Source organism: Melanaphis sacchari, unplaced genomic scaffold, assembly GCF_002803265.2.
Source record: "Melanaphis sacchari strain LSU unplaced genomic scaffold, SCAv2.0 Contig49_pilon_pilon, whole genome shotgun sequence".
NCBI lineage: Eukaryota > Metazoa > Arthropoda > Insecta > Hemiptera > Aphididae > Melanaphis > Melanaphis sacchari.
Genome location: NW_020271334.1, coordinates 846464 through 868771, shown reverse-complemented (window position 1 = coordinate 868771; position 22308 = coordinate 846464). Strand labels below are relative to the sequence as shown.

Sequence of the window (22308 nt, the reverse complement as noted above, 5' to 3'; positions counted from 1 at the left end):
ATTTACAGCATAGTAGTGAAGTTTATATATATATAATCAAAAGTATTAATATTTTATATATTAAACATATACATCGATAAAATATTATAGCTATGCATAATACATATTTGTTTTTTATGGTTATTAGGACCGGACTGAAAGTATTTAAGAAATTATTCATTAATATTCTTAAATCATCTAGATAACTAATGTGATTTTTCATCAGAAACATAAAATAATGAATAAATAATGACATATGAAATGATGATTTGATTTGTTTTGGGACTAAATACTATTTTAAAAGTGTAATCCCAATCATTTTTGTTAGTGTTTGTACCAAATAAATAAAATTTTAAACTATTAATCTCATAACTAGATGTATCAAATGAATGAATTCTATGAATTGTAAAATAAGATCCTCTGAAAAAAAAACTCTTTAGGAAGAATAATATTCCCACAGAATTTTTAAATGAAATTATTAAAATAAATCTTTAAAATATTAAATACATGTAAAATTACTATTCTTAATTACATATATATATATATACTTATGATTGTTAATAAACTAAATTAAGTATTGTATAAGTTCTGTTATTGTCAAATTGAAAATCAAGTATAAAAACCCTAGCTATATTTCATGTTGAAAATAAGCATTAAATACAATTAAATTAAGTTTTATAAAATGTTATATTATCATTTTCATATATTAAAAATATTAATAAATAACAATAGTTATTAATAATATTTTGTTTTGTTTTAAATTCTGTAAAAAATTAAATAGTTCTGTTAATTCTATATAATTTTTTTTTCATAAAAAAAAAACTTAATAACTTGTCTTTTTGATATTATTATTGAGTGAAGAATTTATTCTAGGGTTTTGATTCATACATGGGTAATTTTTTTTTCTGATTTCCAGGTTCTTTATATAGTAAAAATAGCAAAAATTATGAAAAGCACTGTAAAAATGTATGAAATTACCTACAATTTTAAAATACTAAAAATGTCTTGTTTGTATATAGTAGGTACCTATTAACAGGAAAATATTTTATACTCGACAAGTAATATTTCTCAATGTCATTAAAAAAAAAAAAAAAAAAAAAAAAAAAACTCAAATTTTAGATCTGAAAATATTTAATATTTTTAAATCTATAATTTAAATTGTTATTATTTATAAAGTAAAATTGATTATTATACAAATTTTTGATAATAATTTGAAAATTCTTATTTTTCTAATAATAAATATTATATTTGAGTACAATTTTTTTAATTTAGTATACTAATGCTTCTATGTAAATGTTTCAATAATCTTGAAAAAATAAGATTTAACTAATTTAAGAGTATTTATAGTAAAAAATTACTTAATAAACAATTCTGACTAAGTATAAATTATTTACCTACCTATCTATTGAGTACTTATTTTATAAATAAGATTTATGTTTTGTGATTTGTATAATCTATAACTTGTAGTTATACTTAACAGTCTAGTTAGGAAACAAAAGAAAATTATTTATTTTTCAGCTTTTAGTGTTGATATTAGTGTTTGCTACAAGTTCTTTCCAGAACATCCTTCTACACTCAATTACTGATGTTGTTTCAAAAAATAATTTCTCATATTATTCACTACAAAATAAAGGATATATTTCTATTATATTAATATCAGAGTAAGTAGTTCTTAGCATGTTATACTAGTATATCAAAATAAATGTATTTATTCTAATTTAGAGAAGGCGACGCTGATTTGTATGTATCACAGCCTCATATTTCACATCATCCTACTTTTGATCCAGATACATATTGCCTTCAATCTACTACGTGTGGAATTGATATTCTTCGTATACCTAAATGGTAATAATAATACCTTATTACTTATCAGTGTGCTTATGTTAAGTTTGAATATAAAATTTTATTTTAATATATTAAAAAAAAAATTTCCCCCAATTTTGTCAATTCCTTGACAAGCAACAACAATTTTAAATGTCTTTAAAAATTTTGTCATGAGTATCCATGTTGACATAAATATACAATTTTTCTTATTTTATAGAGTTTTAAATTGTACCAATTTGTTCATAATATACTTATTCATGATATATCCATTGTCAAAGTTATTGTTATAAGAATGAGAATTTTAAAATTTAAAATTTCTTCTTTTCTCTAATCATATCTATTCCAGTGATTTATTTATTCTTAATTTACTATTCAAAGTAAGCAAAATAAATTTATATGTAAGAAATATAAACATAACATTTTTACCGTTACATCCGGTTTTATTTCTTCAATTTCGGTAAACATACAATTTACTAACTAACATTATATAAATTTTAAATTAGTCATTAATTTAGGACAATAATGATGTATTATCTCTATTAATTATTTACTTTAAAAGTCTTGTAAATAATATAATTTCTTTAAATAATACAATTCAGTAATTAAAAGTTGAATTAACTTGGATAATTTACTTAAGTATTTTTGCATTGTAATGTTTAATTCAAATTAATAGTTATATTTATGAATTTTTTTTTTTATATTTACATAATTTTATACATTTTATAAATTGACAAGATGAATTTAAATTAAATGTATAATTTTAGAAGTTAGAATACTAAACACAATTCAAATATGGAAGTATACCTTTATATTTTATTATTTTATCAGATACTAAAAAGTATCGAATAATTGGTCAAGTACTTCTTTACTAAACACAATTTTTTACTTACAAAAATAATAATTCTTACGAATTGTGAAATAACAAATAAATTATAAATATCTCATATATCATTACAAATATTTGGGATCAATATAATAAAATTATTATTATTTAGTATAGTAATTTTTTTGTTTCATTATAAATATCCTTGATGATAAAATATTACTTTTATTATTTCACTTATTTTTATTAAATTCCTTGTTGAGTTGAAGTTGTTAAATGTAAATTGAATGAATTTATTTTATACTTTATTAAATATATAATATGTATAATGTTTATTATAGGTTTAAACGGCCTATTTATCTTGGTATTTATGGTCACCCATCTTATGAAACTACCAGCTATACATTAGACATAATTCAAAATTCACACCCTGGTGAAGAATTTAACTTGAATTTGTTTGAATCTGAAGAAGGGAATGAAACTCAATCAATAAATGATGAAGAAGACAATGATGTAAGAAATTCAATTGAATTGAATATTTGTTATAATATTAATAAAAAAGAACAATTGTTAATTATTGTTAAGATTAATTTTAATAGTATTTTAGATATTTTATTAGAGATAAAAAGTGAAATAAGTTTAAAATTATTTTATTTTTTTGTTTTATTATGTTCTTAATAAGTACTTTATACAAATTATATATTAATTTTTATTATTATTATTTAAGGAAATCAACGAAAAAGCTGAACATGTGATAGATTTTTTTGGTATACCTCTACAATCAATTTGGAATTTTATTAGTATCGTCATACAAGTATTATTTTTATGAATATTACTAACTGAGCAAAATGCTCGCCTATGAAAATCAAATGTTTCTAGATGTTTTACATGAAGATGGCTTAGTAATATGTGCCAAGTAAATTAAATATATGTTTTATACTCAATAATAAAATTATGTTATTTAATTATAAAATATTTGTCTTAGGGGTCTTGGATTAGAAACTGTGATATTGAATATAATTAAAGTGTTTTGTGACCCTGGTAACTTGGTATTAGTTATCGGTTCATCTTCTCCTGAAGAAGATTTTTGGATTACTCAATTAAAAAAAGATTGTATTAAACCATTGCCAAGAATACTATCTGCTGACACTTCAATAGCTGAAAGGTAGTTCATATAGTATATAGATTTTTTTGATTTATGTATTCAAATATAGGTTGAGTTACTGTGTTTCCTAAGCTGACTTTATGGGAAAATAAGAAAACACGGTAGCCACCCTTTTAAACATGTATACAGTAAAACTTATCTTAAATAGACCCTTGTTAAGACGGAATCCTGTTCTGTGCAGAAATTTATTATGGTCCTAACAGATTTCTATGATTTAACATAGAACTAAACCCTTGATAAAACGAAACCTGTCTAACATAAAATGGAAAGCTTTTTATGGTGCCGTAAACTATATATACCTTTTATAAACGGAATAACATAAAATGAACAAAAATATTTTTGATACCTATATTTATTTTGTTATTAAAAAATTATTGTCAGTAATATTAATACGTGTCGATAAATAATTAAATTTTATCTTGAATCTAAATCATCAGTCCTTATTATTGTTACACCGTATAGTTGTAGTTTTTCTGTCTTTCGTCTCATTTTACTTGTTTTCACAATGTTTTCAATGATTTGTTTAAGTTTAAATGAAAAAATAAAAGTTATAAGAGAAAGTTGTTAATTGTTAAAGAAAAAAACTGGACAAAAACTTTACATGAATTTTGGAATTTTTATTTGTATTTTAATCTGGTTATTTTATTTTATTATATTATAATTTGATTAATACTTACTAAATATTATGTTTTTCAAATTTTGAAACTGAAATTTATCATTATTTTTAAATATTTAATTAATACATATTATATAATTATTTATTAAAAATTAAAATTTATTATAGTCTATGATATTTATTAATTTTTATTATTGGGTGGAAAATGTTATAACCTTAAATTCAAATCATGCAGAATATTGTAATTCTATAAAATGAAATTTTCCTTTTTATTCAGTTATACAGAAACCTGCTTAAAACGGAAATTTTTATTGGTCCTGAGCAACTTTTCACAGGATAGATTTTACTGTATATTATAATATAAATTGATTTCATAAAATTATAATTTAATTTTTCAGAGAAAAAATTTATCTTCAAGGTGGAGTATTATTTGTATCGTCCAGAATATTAGTTGTGGATCTTTTAAAACACAGAATTCCCACACCTCAAATAACTGGAATTTTAGTTTGTCGAGCTCATAATATTTTAGAATCTTGTCAAGAAGCATTTGCTCTAAGATTGTATCGTACAGAAAACAAAGTATATAAGTATATTAATGTATTTAATTAGTAATTTCAGATTAAAATTGTTACAGTTTTTTCAAAGTTCAAAAACCTATTAACTATTATTACTGTAATATTATTTATTTTAATATGTGTTGTTAATATTATAGTGAAATTATCTATTATATTTTAATGGTAACAATGTTTACTATGTTTTTTTTTATTGATATTTTAATTTTAAAATTAGTTATGATTACTTTTAAATTTTTAATTTTTAATAGTTTTTACACTTTTTCACTCAACTCATTTAAAAATTAAATTATTAAAAAATAAACATAGTTGTAATAACCCCTTAAATGCTAGGTAGTTTTATTTTTATCATTCTTCATATTTATTGCTTACAAAAAAAACTGACTAAACTTGAGTTTATTTAAATATCAAAATTCATGTAATAACTAGAGTTCATAAGCTATAGAAGTTACATATTTTTCTGTATGTTTTTAATTTATAATAGACTAAGCAAGTTATCTATTTAATTAATGATAATCTTAAATACAATATTTTAAAATTTATATTTTTGGAAAAAAATGTGCAAATTTCTAAACTTTCATTTAATTTTTATACACATTTTGACATATAATTTAGACAAAGTATTTTTCTTTTGTTAGCTGACAGTATTTTTTGAAACTTTAAATGTTTTAAATCTGTCTTTGCTCTATAAAACATGTGTTTTAAAAATTTTTAAAATTTAAAAAAATAATTTTTTATTCAACAAAAATATTTTAAAATATTTCAAGTACCTAGTATTTTATAATTTTTAAACATAACTTATTATATATTATATTTCAATGTTTTTAAATATTTAACATTTTTTATGCATATTTAGCTAATTTTAGCTTCTACTGTCATTTTTCAGCCCTAATAACATTTAAATGTAAATTAATTTTAATGATTTTTTTTTCAGACTGGATTTATTAAAGCTTTTTCACCTTCCTCACAAACATTCACTTATGGTTTTACTAAAATTGAAAGAATTATGAAAACTTTATTTGTTCCTAAATTATATCTTTGGCCTAGATTTCATCTGGCTGTTAAGTCAAGTTTAGATAAAATAAGTGTAAGATCAAAATGTTCCATCATAATTAATTATTTTTGATTTTTAATTTATTTATAATTTTAGCCTGAAGTTATTGAGTTACATGTAGAGTTAACACCTGCAATGATGGAAATCCAAACATCTTTACTTGATCTTATAAATTATTCAATTAAAGAACTTAAGAGACTCAATCCTTCAGTGAGTATTTTTTTTATTAATGTTTTATTATTTTAAAAGATTTTTGACTTGATATTATTTTATGTATAGCTTGACACTGAAGAAATTACAGTTGAAAACAGTTTATCTAAGTGTTTTCATAAAATATTACAAACACAATTAAACCCAATTTGGCATAGATTAAGTAGCACAACAAAGCAATTGGTATCTGACCTTAAACTTCTACGAAATTTAATGATGTGAGTGAACAAATTTATTTATTCCTATCTATTTTTTACATGATATGTTATTATTTTACAAAACTTTTTTTTACATTTCCACTATTTATATTAAAAAATACTATTTAAATATGCATGTTTTAGATCTGTCACAACTTTAGATTCTGTTCGATTTCAATCCATGTTATCAAATTATTCTTCTGTTGATTATGTGCATCGTAGTTCAGGATGGTTATTACTTGATGCTGCAGAAACATTATTTATTACAGCTAAACGCCGCTTGTTTAATTCTAAAAAAGGTATTTTACAATTTTTAATAATTAAATGTCATAACTGAATATTATTTTATTTAGAAATTTGTCCGGAACATAATCCTAAATGGAGAGGATTGACAGAAATTTTAAAAGAAATTGGACAAAATTCAAAAGATAATGGTGAAATTGTATTAGTACTTGCACAATCTGCAAAAACATGTTGTCAATTGAAAAATGTAAAAGAATTAATATTTATTTTTTATCAAATATATCATTAATACATAATATTATAATAATACTTAATGATTTTTATAGCTTCTTGTCCAAGGAGCGGATACTTTACTTTTAAATTTATATAAAAAACATATTAAATATAAGCCAATAATATCTACTCAAAAAAATACAATTAATGAAGAATTAGAAATAAATGAGAATTTAAATAATGATGAAGAATTGGATGAAAATGATTTAAATAATTGTTTCACTTTAACTCAAAGTAAAAATGAAGATGGATTGACATTCACTGAATGTGCTAATGAAACTCGGGTATACAATAAATTTTTATTTATTTATTTTAATAATTGTATGGAAAATACCAAATTTATGAATTATTAATTTAATTGCTTAATGTATACTTTACACGTTATACTGTGATATGACTATTTTTATTTTTATCAGTATAATAATATTTATTGTACAAGAATAATTAGCGTATAGTTTACAGTAAATTATCATAATCATAAAAAATATTATTTCTTTTAGAATGAAACATTAAAAGAACCAATTATAGTATTACAGCAGTACAAAAAAGATGGAGATTTTTTATCTCTTCCTCGCACTCTAAGAGAGTTACAACCTAAGTATATTGTTATGTATGATGCAAATATGACGGCAGTTAGACAAATTGAAGTAAAATTTATTAATTTAAGTATAACTATGTTGTCTAGAGGATATAAATATTATTTTGTAGGTATTTCAAAATTCTGATGCAAAATCGAAGTTAGTTGTTTATTTTTTAATATTTGGAGGATCTACTGAAGAACAAGCCTATTTAACAACTCTAAGAAGAGAAAAATTACTTTTTGATTTTCTAATCAAAGAAAAAGCGGTATGTATGATTTAATTTTTAAGTATTATTTAATTTTGTTTTATTCTTATTACTGTTATTGTAAATTTAGGTAATGGTTATTCCCAAAGGTCAAGATGGTAAAGATGAAGATTGTCCTGAACTAACTCGTGATTTAGGTGTTCATCCTTCAGAAATGCTGGATGATGACGATAAAACATATAAACCAGATGAAAAGCTTGTTAAAAAAGATATCCCTAAAGTTATTGTTGATATGCGAGAATTTAGGTCCGATTTACCTGTGCTACTTCATCGCCGTGGAATTGACATAGAACCAGTCACTTTACAAGTAATTTATACTGAAAAAATATTACTTTTTTTTTGTTTTGTTTATTCATTTAAATAATTGATTTAGGTTGGTGATTATATTTTGACACCAGAAATGTGTGTAGAACGAAAAAGTATTGATGATTTGATTGGTTCTTTAAAATCTGGTAGATTATATCATCAAGCATTAATGATGTGTCGTCATTATACTAAGCCAATATTACTTATTGAGTTCGATCAAAACAAACCTTTTGATTTACAGGTAATTTTCTTCCTCAATATTACATCTGTATATTTAAATTATTAAGCATAGTATTAAATGTATTATTTGTACAATGATTTATGTTTCTAATACAAGTTTTGGAGTAGTAAAAATTCTTGCACAAGACGCAACAAGTTTTGAAAATCCTTAAAGATGTATTGTAAATTATAATAATTTTAAATACATGTTTAAATAAAATAATGCTAATTTATAAATAATTACTAAACTCAAGTATATTTTTTCAGGGAAGATTTTATCTTAGCAAAGATATGACAACTAGTCATAGAAATGACATCACTTCTAAGTTACAATTGTTAACTCTACATTTTCCAAAACTTCGATTAGTATGGTCGCCTAGTCCTTTTGCTACAGCAGAACTATTTCAAGAACTTAAGGTATTTTTAACTACTAATTAAATAGTTGTAATTTTAATTACATTTTTATTTTGTTAAATTTCATATCACTAGGAGTAACTGATTTAAATATTGTATAAACTTAGCTATTAAATTAGTGAATCATTTTAAGAGATTTATAGTTTTACATGTTAGCATTGTTTATCTTAATTGTTTTTTTGTAGGAAGGAAAGAGCCAGCCAATTTCATCAGAAGCTGCTGCAATTGGTTTAGAGGCAGGACAAAATTTTGATGAAGAAATGTATAATGCAGTTATTAAGGTTAATATTAATTATAATTTATAAATAATAAATAAGTATAAATCATATATTATGATATAGTTAATGATTTCAAATCAAGTGTCCATTTATTGCAATTAAATACATTTTTTTTTTAATTGATCAATTTGTATGTTTTACATATTAAATGTATTAAATAAATTAATAGTAGCTATTTCAAATTATGTACTTTCAAAAATGAATATTTTTATAAGTGACTACAATACTAATAATGTCGTTAGCTTTAAAGTACTTAATAAAATTAATTTAATTTAACATATACAATTTAAAATAGTAATTTGAGGGTTAAGATACTTATATTATTATTAATGCTAGAACCTCGATTTTATTTTAGATGATGTAAATCATTTATCCTTTCCAAAGTTAAATTATTTAATTGGTGATCTAGAAAATAGAATATTTTACTAATGGTTTTTATATGCATTTACTTGCTTAAATGTTTTAATTTTATAAAAATTTAAATTTGTTTTTAGGATTTTATGAGTAAATTACCAGGTGTAACTACTCAGAACATCTTAAATGTATTGAATAAAGGACAGTCACTTACACATATGCTGAAAATGTCTTTACAAGAATTAAAAGCAATTGTCGGTAACTCTCAAGATGCAGAAGCTTTGTATAATGTTTTTCATAAAAAATTAAAATTAACCAATGAACAATCTAATACTAAACATCAATCGAATAAAGGTTTTCGAGCAACAATGAATAAAAAGCGATTTAAACATACAAATTCAAAATCAAAATAGTTAAAAGAATGTGTATTTTTTATGCTTATAATTTATCTATTCCTATTTTAATTAAAAAATTAAACTATAATATATTATATATCAACATTTTATGCATTTATTAAAAGAAAAAAAGTTGTAATTTGTTTATTACTTTTTAATAACAAGGGTTAAGTACTCATTTAGTAGTCACATAACCTTTAATAATGCCACATATTTGTATTATTTGTTGAAACTCTATGATTTATGTATATTTTTTTTTTATCAAGCTTATCACAAAATTAGAATTAATCAATGTATTTGAAATTTATTGTACTTAAATAATATATGGTAATATAGTGTGGAACAGTATTTTCCCATACATTTTAATGCAAAAAAACACTGGATTTGTTTAATATTATAATTAATTTTGTTCTTTTTTGTTTATATTTTTTAAAACTGCAATTGCCACGGGTGCAAATAGTGTTGGACATTTGAGTCCTCTTTCCTAATTCCTCCCTCATCCCTGGAAAAAAATTCTCACATTTTACATATTGATAACATTTTTTTAAAGATTTGGTAACACTAGAAAATCTTTAAAAAATGTCCAGTTTGAACCTACAGAGCTCTTGTTTCCCCCTTCCACCCACTAATTTTCTAACTATTTACACCTATTGTAAATTAATATAAGTAATGTTGTGACAACTCAATCACTGATAATATTGTTTTTAAATTAAGTTATAATTTTTTTCTGTTCTCTCTGATTGTGTGTGACGTATGTGTCATGATGTTTTTTGTTTTGCTTTATGTAAATACTTTTTAAAATTTAAATATGTTTAATTACTACTTACTATTACATTCATTTTAATAATATTAATCGCGAAATGTTTTAAATATAATAAAACAAGTATAAGATATTGAATATATTTGATAATTTTTAAAGCATCATTGATTTATATTATATTCAATCATCTTTGTATTGTTATTTTATTTCAAATGTCCTTTTTTAAAAAAATTCAAATAAATAATTTAAATTTGAACCTAGCTTAAGATAAACAATTATGTAATTTATTTAAAATAATTTTCTAAGTTTGAATAGGTAATGTGCTTTTATAATTCACTTGTAAACTGACATGTAAGAATATATTATATGTATGCAAGAAATACATTTTTATAAGCTGAAGAGTATTAATATTATTCATAATAACATATAGGATTTTTTTTTAAATTTTTTTTACATATATTAAATATTTGATGCTTATTTTTAATTTAATTCAAAATTTTGATAAAAATTGTTTTCTTAGATATCATATTTAGTATTGAAAAGAGAAAATAATAATTTATAAATCAAATGGAAATTATCTTAATCAAAAACACTTAAAGTTACTAATGTAAATGTTGAAGCAATGCTAGTTTCAGTTGAACTTGTTGACAAAGAAAAAATATTACTGCCTTCATAACAGCTTTGAGATGATGCGCTTAGACTGATTTTGATAATTTGATTGTATTATTATTTATTAAAGGTATTGTATTGCATTTGTCGACTATTGATGTATGAAATATCTGCTTTATACAATATTGTTGTAAATAGAGTTCTTAATAGAATTGAAATAAAACCAGATGATGAATTTAAATTTGTTTTCAAAATCAATACCTATCAGTTATCACTTAAACAGATTTATCATAAGTGAAAATGGGTGTTTTTAGCACGAGTTGAATATAGGGCCGTATTTAAAATGTTGACACTCCGAGACATTTATGTAACGCCATTATTCTTTTAGAATGACACATTTGATTTTACTTAGACCAGTATGAGCATTTGACAAACACTTCCTACTACCCTCCTAAAATGGAATAGGGTTGAATCTAAATGTTGGCCATTTACGGCTATTGAAGCACTGCAATAATGTGAACCACTAATATACCTATCCAAATATGTGCGAACTTTGTAAATTACTATCGATACTTCCAGTTTCAACAGCTACTGCTGAGATTAAGGTAAGATTTCTGAAAATATCTGTGTTCATTGGTACAACCCATAGTACAAAATTAATGCTTAAAAAATAATAATAAAAAACTCGAAAATTTGAGTGCCGGGGGTATCCACCTTGTCTATTGAAATAACTAATTGTGCATTTGTGCAACATGAAATACAACCCCTCTTGTGTTTATCTTATATATACCATGTACTTATTACTTTACATAAATTGCATTAGTTTTTAATTTATACACGGTTTTTTAATTTTTCTTCCATTGAAATCGTAAACCATGCTCTATCTCTTTCTAGCAATGGGCTACAATGATTGGTGGAAGAAGTGGCGTATGGAAGGCGCTGTCCATATCGTTATAGATCAGTTTTTGTTTATTGTATATGACGTCATCTAAACTAGAACCACGAATATGTTAGTACCTTGTGCACTTTATTTTATAGTTTACATAAGGGGTGTGAGGACCGTTTTTATCGTTTAATGCATTAAAAATAATATAACTATTCAATTATTTCTATTGAGCGTTATTTGTGTTGCTTATATATAGTGCTTACACATTTATTATTTACTAATCATTAAATTCCTTCTCACGATTTCACAAATCATAATTAGAGATATTATTATCAATTATCATTGTCAGGTTGTTTGTACTTAATATTATGTTTGGTATTTTTGTATTTATTAATTTAATTTTTTATATCTATGGTATGTAGCTTAAATACTATTTTTTGCAAATCGATTAAAAATTATTAATCTTTCATAAAAAAATCGTTCGATGACTACTTTATAGTTTGTATGCACTTTATACTAGATAATTGTTTGTAGTCTCGTTGGATATAGTAATGTGACTGTCTTATTCGATACTACATTTTATGTTTATCTTACATTGAATCTAAATATCTATAAAAATGACTTGGGGTTTTGTTACTTGTGGTCCTAATGAGGCTCTCGTTATATCAGGTAATTTAAATGTTTTTTATTAATTGTATTTTGTTTAATTTAGTTACTTTATTATAATTTATATTGTCAGATATTTTTATTCTTTTTTTAATTAATAATTATTTAGTGTTTGTGGTTATTTTTTTGTTTCATCATTGATATTTTATATATCATATTAGCTTTAAATACACTAATGTATTTCAATTTTTATTTAATATTTATTTATTTAACAATAAATCTAATATTCTTTAATGATTAAACACATAAATTTTTTAGACTTTTATGAGAACTATTTATGATTTATAATTCAGATCAGAAATTAATAAATATATTGTGGTTGTATAGATTCTAGATATAGACATTAAAATGTTTATTTTGAAAGTAGTTTTGGTTATGGTGGGAACTTATATGATGGTATAGTGAGCAGAATTTAAAGAATCATTAAATGGGATATTTTGTAACACAGTAGTAGTATACTGAATAATTTTTATATTCGAAGAAAACTACCAATTGACCATGTACTCACGTCTCACAAATTTTTATATATATATATTTTTTTAAATTCATAGTGTACATATTATTATTAAAAAATGTTTAACATATTAAATTCATTACTTGATACTTGCCAACTAATTTTGTTTTAATGAAATTGCCCCTAAAAAGCCTAATTTGACACACCATTGAAATAGGTACACGAGGGAATATAGGACTTATTATTATACAATTTTTCAAATTGAAATTAGAAATTACATTTTTTTTTTTAGGATTTTGTTACGGCAAACCAAATTTGGTACCTGGTGGAAGAGCATTTGTTTGGCCTGTTATACAATATTGCCAGAAGTAAGTATATTAATGATACATATTTTATACATTTATTTTCAAAATAATATTTATTTTTTGTCATGTATTCGTGTTTTATAGAGTGAGTTTTGGATGAAAAGTATAAATTAAATAAATTAGGTACTATACAATCAATGTTTATATAATACAGTAATTAATACTAAATTAAATTATCAAGATTTTAATTAAATATAAATTAAAATAATTACCTGTCTGCAGTTGAGTTTAATAGATTATTGTTTATACTATAAATGAGAGTATAATATTATTTCACTCTTGTTTGACTTTTTTTCTATTGATTTCTTATTTTTTATTTAAATACATATTCATGTTTTTAATATTTTTTTCTTTGTAACTTTTTTAATTTTTAATACAAGTTATATTAGTTAATAACAATAAAATATATGATAAATTAATATATTTATTAATTTATCTTTGTCATAGGGTGACTAAAGCCAAGAAGTTATTGATAATTGATAAATATTAACATACATAATAAATGAATTCTCATTATACACGAATAATGATATATTTTAATAAATTATAATTAACTAACACCTGCTGGTAAATGCAAGGAGATATTAATTTTTTTGTTACTACGTGGTTTGAGAGTATTCAATAATTCATATCCTTTTTTATAAAAAGATGAGCATGCCACTGATACTGTAAGAATAAAATTGTTTATTGTAAGAAATTAATAAATTTCCCCATTTATTCTTACTGAGCGGACAAAATCTATATTTTTTGAAGTTTGGTAAAATCTTCCAATTAATTTTATATTATATTCAATATAAATATACACTAAACATATATTTTTTTAGTTTTTATTAATTCATTTTTTTAATATAACTGTTTTAATGTTATCTTAACAATTTATATCATGTAAACACTACAATTATTAAAATATAATGTATTATATTATATTTTTTATCATGTTATTTATAAATGTTGTTAAAGTTAGAATTATTGCTTATATATATGTCTTGTTTTAGATAATGTACAAAGATGATGGAAATATTTATACAAGAAAATGTATAAGTTAATATATTGCTAAAATTTTTGTGTATATAACTAATTTTTAATTTAATGTATTGATATGTTATGATTGTGGTATTGTTATGTGATCATTGCATTATTAATTCATTTTAAATATTTTTAGAATTTGTTTGAACACTATGACAATACAAGTTGATAGTCCTAAGGTATATACTATCCAAGGTGTTCCTTTGTCTGTTACTGGTATAGCTCAGGTATAGTATTTTATTGTAAATAATAATACCTATCTATACATTTTACAAATTATAAATTAAGACTATTTTAATTTCATTAAGGAGATTGGGGGTGTTCAATAAAATAGGATTATTATATAGTATTATTTTAATATCTTATTTTTTTAAACTTTTTCGTATGTAAAGTATAAAATAAATGAAATAGTGTAAGTTATGAGGAACAGGGACAAATGGACGTGGTTATTTGGATGCCAAGTCATTTAGACGCTGCCGTTTGGGCGCGAGGACAAAATTATAATTATTTAATTCTTTATTTTTACTTATATCAATGACAATAAAATTTAAACATTCATATATTATAGTAGAATTATCATAAAACAGTTTATAAGCATACATTTTATTTAAATATTTATAATAATAAAACAAATTAATTAATACTGGTCTAAACAACTTCATGCTTAAACGATAACGTAGAATAAATCCTAATATCGTGATAAAACTATAATATTAATTATAATTATTAATTTTGTCCTCGTGTCCAAATGTACTGGCATTCAAACAGCCGTTTCCATTTGTCCTAGATCGAAGTTATGATATTCATAATGACAACCATGTTATTTTTTCGGAATGATTTTTCTTGAATATTAAGCATTTATGTATTAATTATTAATTATTATTTATTAATTTATAATATATCAAAAATGTGCTATGTATGACCTATGTCTAATTTATTTTTGTGACTGTACCAACAATGTCAAGAGAAGTAAATTCCTATTTTTCTTTAGGCCAAAATATCTAAAAAGTTTATTAAATTATTGTTGCTATGTATTTTATTTTAATATTAGTAATATGGTTGATTGCTTTACCAAAAACACTACATTTGAAAATGTCATTGGGTATATAAAATATAATAATAAACAATAAAATCTTTAAATATCTACAAATAATATAGAATTATAACAAAATAAAATCATTATTTTCATTTAATTATCTAATTGCATCATAATATGAACTTAAAATGTCTATAAATAAAAATTATTTAAAAATATTTATCTAATAAAATAAGACATATTTTAGTAGTTATAAGTGTACTTAATTATTAATTAAATAAATGTTTAGGTAAAAATTCAAGGACAAAATGAGGAAATGCTTTTAACAGCATGCGAGCAGTTTTTGGGTAAACCCAAGGAAGAGATACATGAAATTGCATTGCATACTCTTGAAGGTCATCAACGAGCAATTATGGGTTCTATGACTGTAGAGGTTTGCTTATTTAAAAATGTCTATTCATTTTTTATAAATGAAAATTATGTTTGTAATTATTATTTTAGGAAATTTATAAAGATCGTAAAAAATTTAGTAAACAAGTATTTGAAGTAGCTTCTTCAGATTTAGTTAACATGGGTATAACTGTTGTGTCATATACAATAAAAGATATAAGGGACGAAGAGGTAAGATGTATTTTAAACTGTTTTAGTAATTACAGTAGTAGATTTTAATTGTTGTTACAATTAATTACCATGTTTAGGGTTATCTTAAAGCACTTGGGTTGGCTAGAACTGCAGAAGTTAAACGTGATGCTCGTATAGGAGAAGCCGAGGCAAAAAGAGAAACAACAATTAAAGAAGCTATGGCAGAAGAAGAAAGAATGGCAGCCAAGTAATACCATTTTTATATTATTATAAAATATTGATAAATAGATATTATTTAATTAATTTTGTCTTACAGGTTGATCAATGATACAGAAATAGCTAAAGCTCAAAGAGATTTTGAACTTAAAAAAGCAGCATATGATGTAGAAATTCAAACAAAGGTATTATATCTAATATATTAATTATAAATTTATTTGTTTTGTCATGATGTATAAAAAAAAAAAAAAAATGGTACTTGAAATTTTCTCTGCTGCACAGAAAAACAGAATTATATAGATGTTTTTAAGATTATGATTAAAATGTACCAGATAAATTTATTTTTATTTGATTATATTTATTATTGGTTGCTAGTGGTAACCTTATGAAAATGTTGATTAAATAATAGTTATAACAATTGGATTGGTATTATGCAAAATTGATCACAAAAAAAACAAAATTATATCCATCCCAAAAACATTTATGTCAAAGAAAAAATGTGTTATTTATCTAGAAATTATTAAAACAGCTTAAAGTTTAAATAGATCTATATTTTTTGTACCAATTGTTTTATTTTGCAAATTAATAGTAATATTTTTATGAACATTTGAAGTTGGTCAAAATTTTTACTGTTATATTTAAACAGTTATTTGGATAGTATGTAGATTATTTATTAGGTTTGCCAATATTTTTTAAATCGATTGTTTTTTTACTTTTGTATCTTTTAAATTGTTATTTAGCATATATTTTGTCAAACTATTTCCTAGTATTTTAATTGAAATAGGCAATATTTTATAAAACCAAATAATAATCATATTTAAAATGAAATAAGTGTATTAAGTAGTTTAAAATTTAAGAATAAAATTTATCATATCCTCATTAGTTTTATCAATATTTTTAAAATATTATATAGTAATACTTAAAATTAATAATTAATATAATTAATCAGTTAGAAAGCTTGTATTTTTTCTTGGCTTACAATTTAAAAGTAAAATAATTAAGTCTAACCAGTATTTATGTTATTTATCATTACAATTGTCAATTGGTATTGTTTAAACATTGAACTATATTAATATTTTAATGTCAACAAAATAATATATTTTGTTTAGACTATAATAATTGGAGTTATATCTAAGATTCTAAATAAATATTAATTTTTAAGAAATCTAAATTTTTGCAACTCAAATAAATATTATATGATATGTTTATTATACAGTTCATTTAAGTTATTTGTTAGTAAAATGTTACTGTTATTACAACCTACAGTTAAGTCTATGTCATGTTCAACATACAGGTATCTTAATTGTAAAATACTGTGTCACTTGATTAAATTAAAACTATATTTGGTTTTCTAATATTTATATGTTTAAATTAATCTAAATATTTTAGAAAGCTGAAGCAGAATTAGCTTTTGAACTTCAAGCTGCAAAAACAAAGCAACTTATAAAAGAAGAACAAATGCAAATTGATGTTGTAGAAAGAACACAACAAATTGCTGTCCAAGAACAAGAAATTCAAAGACGAGAACGTGAATTAGAAGCTACTGTAAGGAGACCAGCAGAAGCTGAGAAATTTCGGTAATGTAGTGTTTTAAATTTAAAATGTTAGTTATAATTTAATTAAAAAAGACGAAATTCAAGATTTTTCATGATATTTTTTGTAATTAATTTTGGACAATACATTTTTGAAAATGTAGTATAGTTTGCTTTTATTGATAAAAATATCAGTATTTCATCATAGATCATTCAATTAGGAAATGTATTAAAATATTGTTAATCCTTTAATTTTTAATTTAACAGCATTTTTTAAAGTTAAAATATTCTAAAAATATGTATTATGGCATGTAATTACAGTAATTTTCAAAATGTTTATTATTTTGTGCAGTATTTAAAAATATTTGTATTTTAGAAGAGTGAGGTTAATATTGTTTAAAATTGAAATAAAAATGATTTGTAGGGTTTTTCATATTTTAGGTTTCAATCATGAAGATTTTTATTTAATAAATTATAAGTAAAGTACTAGGGGTACAATTATGAGGACTGAAGAGATTCTTTAGTGTGCTATTGGTGTTGGTAGTATTTACTCTTCATTTTGACTAACTAATAAAAACATGGTACATCAATGTTTGGCATCCTTGTTCAAGTTTTTAAGTTAGGTTATAACAGATAAATTATTTGGGTTTTTAATTTGTTACTTTCTTTGTAATACATAATAATATAAGCCTTGCTTTTAATTTGACCCCCCCCCCCCCCCAAAAAAAAAAAAAAATATATATATATTCATTTAGCAGAACTTATCTTATGTTATTAGTTTTAATATTTGAGTGAATTGACTAATTATCAAACTTAATTGAATATTATTTGTATATTTTGTATACTGGAATTTATTATTACATTTAAATTATTATTTAAGTTATGAGTATAAAAAAATATTATAATTTAAAAATACTCATGTTTTATGCATAATATTTTTACAACTTCAAATCATTGACAATAATGATTGGCGACTTAATCCTAGGGATTAAGTAAATATGTCAGTAGTATGGATATTTACTATTTTTGTTTATTTATTTATTTGGATGGGTCAGATACCCAATAAAAATGATATAACTATGGCCAATGCAACGTATAATGAAATTACTAAATTAATTTCTACGATGGTTACTATTTTTATTTATAGGTAATAATACACTTTAATGACTAATAACATCAAAAGGTAAATTTAACTAATTACAATATAAATATATACAAATATAAAGATACATTTGCTCTTAGGTTCTAGGTTATTCATATACATGATATTTTAAAAAATTATTTAAATATTCATTAAACACATCAACAGTCTTACATTTGGGTCACAACTCGTAGATTGGAATGGTACATAAATAATGTTTAATTTTCTAGTACTATGATTAAGAATCAGAAAGCTTAAGTTTGAAATTAACTCTAGGCAATAAACTTGTCCATAAATTTGTTTATCTTATTAGTCATGTATTAACTATTCTTTATATATTTTAAATATTATCAATTAAAATGTTTTAAATAACTTATTAACTTAATTTTGTTAATGAAAATAGATTAGAGAAATTGGCTCAAGCAAATAGAACTCGAATTATACTGGAAGCTGAAGCTGAAGCTGAAACACTCAGGCTTAAAGGAGAAGCAGAGTCATTTGCTATTCGAGCAAAAAGTAAAGCTGATGCAGAACAAGCAATAAAAAAAGCAGAAGCATGGAAAGAATACAAAAAAGCTGCTATTATTAATATGGTTCTTGAAGCATTACCAAAGGTGAATATGTTATATTGTAAAATCGATTTCACTTAAATGTTTCCATTATTTTTTTATAAAATTATATTTTATATTTAATTTTAGCTTGCTGCTGAAGTTGCAGCTCCTTTTGAAAATACTAAAAAGGTTACAATGGTGGCCAGTGGTGATGGGGATGTGGGGGCTGTAAGATTGACAAATGAAATTATTCAAATAGTTAATAAAGTGCCTGAAATGGTAACTACTTTAACTGGAGTTAAAATAAATGATGTCATGTAAGTTTTTTGGAATTAAGTAAAACAAAAATATTAAAAATGTGTTTAATCATGTGTAAATTAATAATTAAATTTAATTAATCATTTGAAATAAAAAAAATTTATAAATTTGTTTATGTATGTAATATGTATATATTCTGTTTATGATATTTAATTTAAATTTAAAGGTAACATCCTCTAAAAAAATTTAAACCAAAATATTAGTTTTATGTACATTTAATTATTTAAATTAAAAAAAAATAATACATAATTTATTATATGTATATTTATTTATTTATTTTATTTTATCTTGTAACAGGAATATGTAAGAAAATGGGCTGGAAATTCGATCAATTTATTAGTATTATTATTTTTTTTTTTTTTGCTTATGATCTTAATTGTCTTCCAATGCTCATCAAGTAAATTACATTATTTATCCTTTATAATTAATCAATTGCTTAATGTTTTACCTTATGATATGTAGGTTTTATCCTTTTATCTTTTTTATTCATTTTCCTTATTTTATTACTATTTTTTAATGATTAATGATTAGTTATTATTTCTATTATTATTAATTATAAATAATTTTACATTAAATATTATTCTTCCAATAAAACATAGAATTAGTTAATTTGCTATAATTTATGAATGTCTAATGCATTTTTATTGCTTTTGATAATATTTTAACAGGTTATGGTATAAAATGTCTTACTATTTTGTTTTGCTTTAATTAATAGTAATACCAATAAAATAAGTTATAATGCACCAAAGTTGTACTTTTTTACATATTTAATAAAATAAAAGAACATCCAACATTATTTATTGATTGTTTTATTTATTAAACCTTTTGCTTGTTTTAGTCATGTCAATTTTAAGAGTTATTTTTTATCTTATTTTTATAAAATACTTTATTTTATTATGTATGATTTACTGGATAATCATACATGGCTTTTCTACTTTGGTGGTCAATGTGAAAATAATACACATTGTTTGAATATTGTATAAATGATTTGAGTGACTAAATATTTGGATGGTAAATTATCAAGTAAAAGGAAATCATATTTAAATAAACACACTGTTTTACTTTATAAGCGTTAACATCAAAAAAAAAAAAAAAAAATGTATGAAATAGCAATTTTAATTTAATTTTTACATTATATTGAATTAATTTTAAAAATAAATTCTTTGACACTAAAGGATTTCATAATTTACCTACTGCTCTATATTTATATGTTTTTTAACATTCTATTTTAAACTTAATGTGTTAATCTATAAGTACCTATGTATTTTAAATAAATCCCCAGTTGCCATTAAATTATTGGTTAGAATAAATTGTAAATCTGTTATATAAGTAGATAATTTTTACTAGTTGATAAAAAGATTACATGAATGTATTAGCATGCGATTATTGAATTATCTACATTAATGTTGTGCTTCAAGTTGCAACAATTCTCACAATACAGATAATTGTACAGTAGTCAGTATTATTAAAATTCTGGACTTTAAAGTATTTTTGGAATACTTAAAGAAAAGTTTCTTTTTACAGTTAAAATCAACATAATTTACACTGTTAGTATTTTAATCGATTTGATTTGGGTATAATTAATGTATAATGCAATACATGTATTTGGACGATTTTTGCTGAACGTATTAAATTTTATTATTTCAATAATAAAATAATGATGACACGGCGTCCTGAATAGACAAATTGATTACGCGACAATAGTGATTCTTTTTTTTCGGTGTATTCAGATTTCTAAGAGTGACTAATAACTTTTGAGTGAGTTATGACTAGTCATAAATCATTTATGAGTATGTAAAAAATTGCAATTTTCTTGAGATCAAACCTCTAAAAAATTAAAATATTGTAAGATATCATCGTATAATTAAAGATAATGTTCTTAGTTCTTACCTTTACCTGTCTATTATAGGTTAATTTAATCTAAAATGAAGTTTACAACTGAAGATTGGTTGGTACTGAATGCAATTTTACCAATCTCATGTTGTAGATTGTAGTAAGACCGAAACAGGTGAGATAGTATTATATGCGAGTACGATGTTTCACGTCCTCTTGCCGGCTCCTATTGCATTTTATTATTTTATAATAATAAAAATTTTTAAATATAACATGATTAATCGGTGTGACCAATCTACTTTATTAAAGTATACCACTGACCCAGGTACAGATGTTTTATAAAGTCTCTGGATTTCAGATTTGTACCAATTATAATTGATATATTAAGCTTAAATTTATATTTATTTTTTACTTATTCTTCAAGTTTAATTTCAATTTGTATTTTTCTGTGATAGTTCAATAAACTAAGTGTAAATTTGAAAGTAAAAAAATGTTGAAAACAGTAAAATTTTGTCTGTCCATTTGCATTACGCCAAAGCAGGTAAATGTATGATCGTTTTATTTA

At 22.5% G+C, this 22308-nt stretch overlaps 2 protein-coding genes across 2 annotated transcripts; both read left to right on the top strand.

The window, feature by feature from the left end:
* The first annotated feature begins 3471 nt into the window (after window positions 1-3471).
* Window positions 3472-9825, top strand: LOC112598634 (DNA repair endonuclease XPF). Its single transcript, XM_025345155.1, has 16 exons — window positions 3472-3542; window positions 3612-3791; window positions 4806-4986; window positions 5914-6066; window positions 6130-6243; window positions 6313-6461; window positions 6585-6739; window positions 6794-6930; window positions 7010-7240; window positions 7457-7603; window positions 7665-7802; window positions 7873-8109; window positions 8176-8349; window positions 8595-8744; window positions 8927-9022; window positions 9514-9825. The coding sequence occupies exons 1-16, from the start codon at window positions 3475-3477 to the stop codon at window positions 9784-9786; spliced, it is 2583 nt and encodes an 860-aa protein (XP_025200940.1). The 5' UTR covers window positions 3472-3474; the 3' UTR covers window positions 9787-9825.
* Window positions 9826-12427: 2602 nt separating this feature from the next.
* On the top strand, window positions 12428-20373 carry LOC112598638 (flotillin-1). Its single transcript, XM_025345160.1, has 11 exons — window positions 12428-12692; window positions 13436-13511; window positions 14671-14761; window positions 15860-16003; window positions 16072-16191; window positions 16269-16399; window positions 16469-16553; window positions 17758-17945; window positions 19445-19655; window positions 19740-19909; window positions 20208-20373. The coding sequence occupies exons 1-11, from the start codon at window positions 12641-12643 to the stop codon at window positions 20215-20217; spliced, it is 1278 nt and encodes a 425-aa protein (XP_025200945.1). The 5' UTR covers window positions 12428-12640; the 3' UTR covers window positions 20218-20373.
* The last annotated feature ends 1935 nt before the right edge of the window (window positions 20374-22308 follow it).

Coding starts and splice junctions, on each gene's coding strand:
- LOC112598638 (XM_025345160.1), top strand. CDS start 12,641: ATGACTTGGGGTTTTGTTACTTGTGGTCCTAATGAGGCTCTCGTTATA. Junction 13,512..14,670: donor GTTATACAATATTGCCAGAA/GTAAGTATATTA, acceptor AAATATTTTTAG/AATTTGTTTGAACACTATGA. Junction 16,554..17,757: donor ATGTAGAAATTCAAACAAAG/GTATTATATCTA, acceptor TAAATATTTTAG/AAAGCTGAAGCAGAATTAGC.
- LOC112598634 (XM_025345155.1), top strand. CDS start 3,475: ATGCTCGCCTATGAAAATCAAATGTTTCTAGATGTTTTACATGAAGAT. Junction 4,987..5,913: donor TGTATCGTACAGAAAACAAA/GTATATAAGTAT, acceptor TTTTTTTTTCAG/ACTGGATTTATTAAAGCTTT. Junction 6,462..6,584: donor CTTCTACGAAATTTAATGAT/GTGAGTGAACAA, acceptor TGCATGTTTTAG/ATCTGTCACAACTTTAGATT.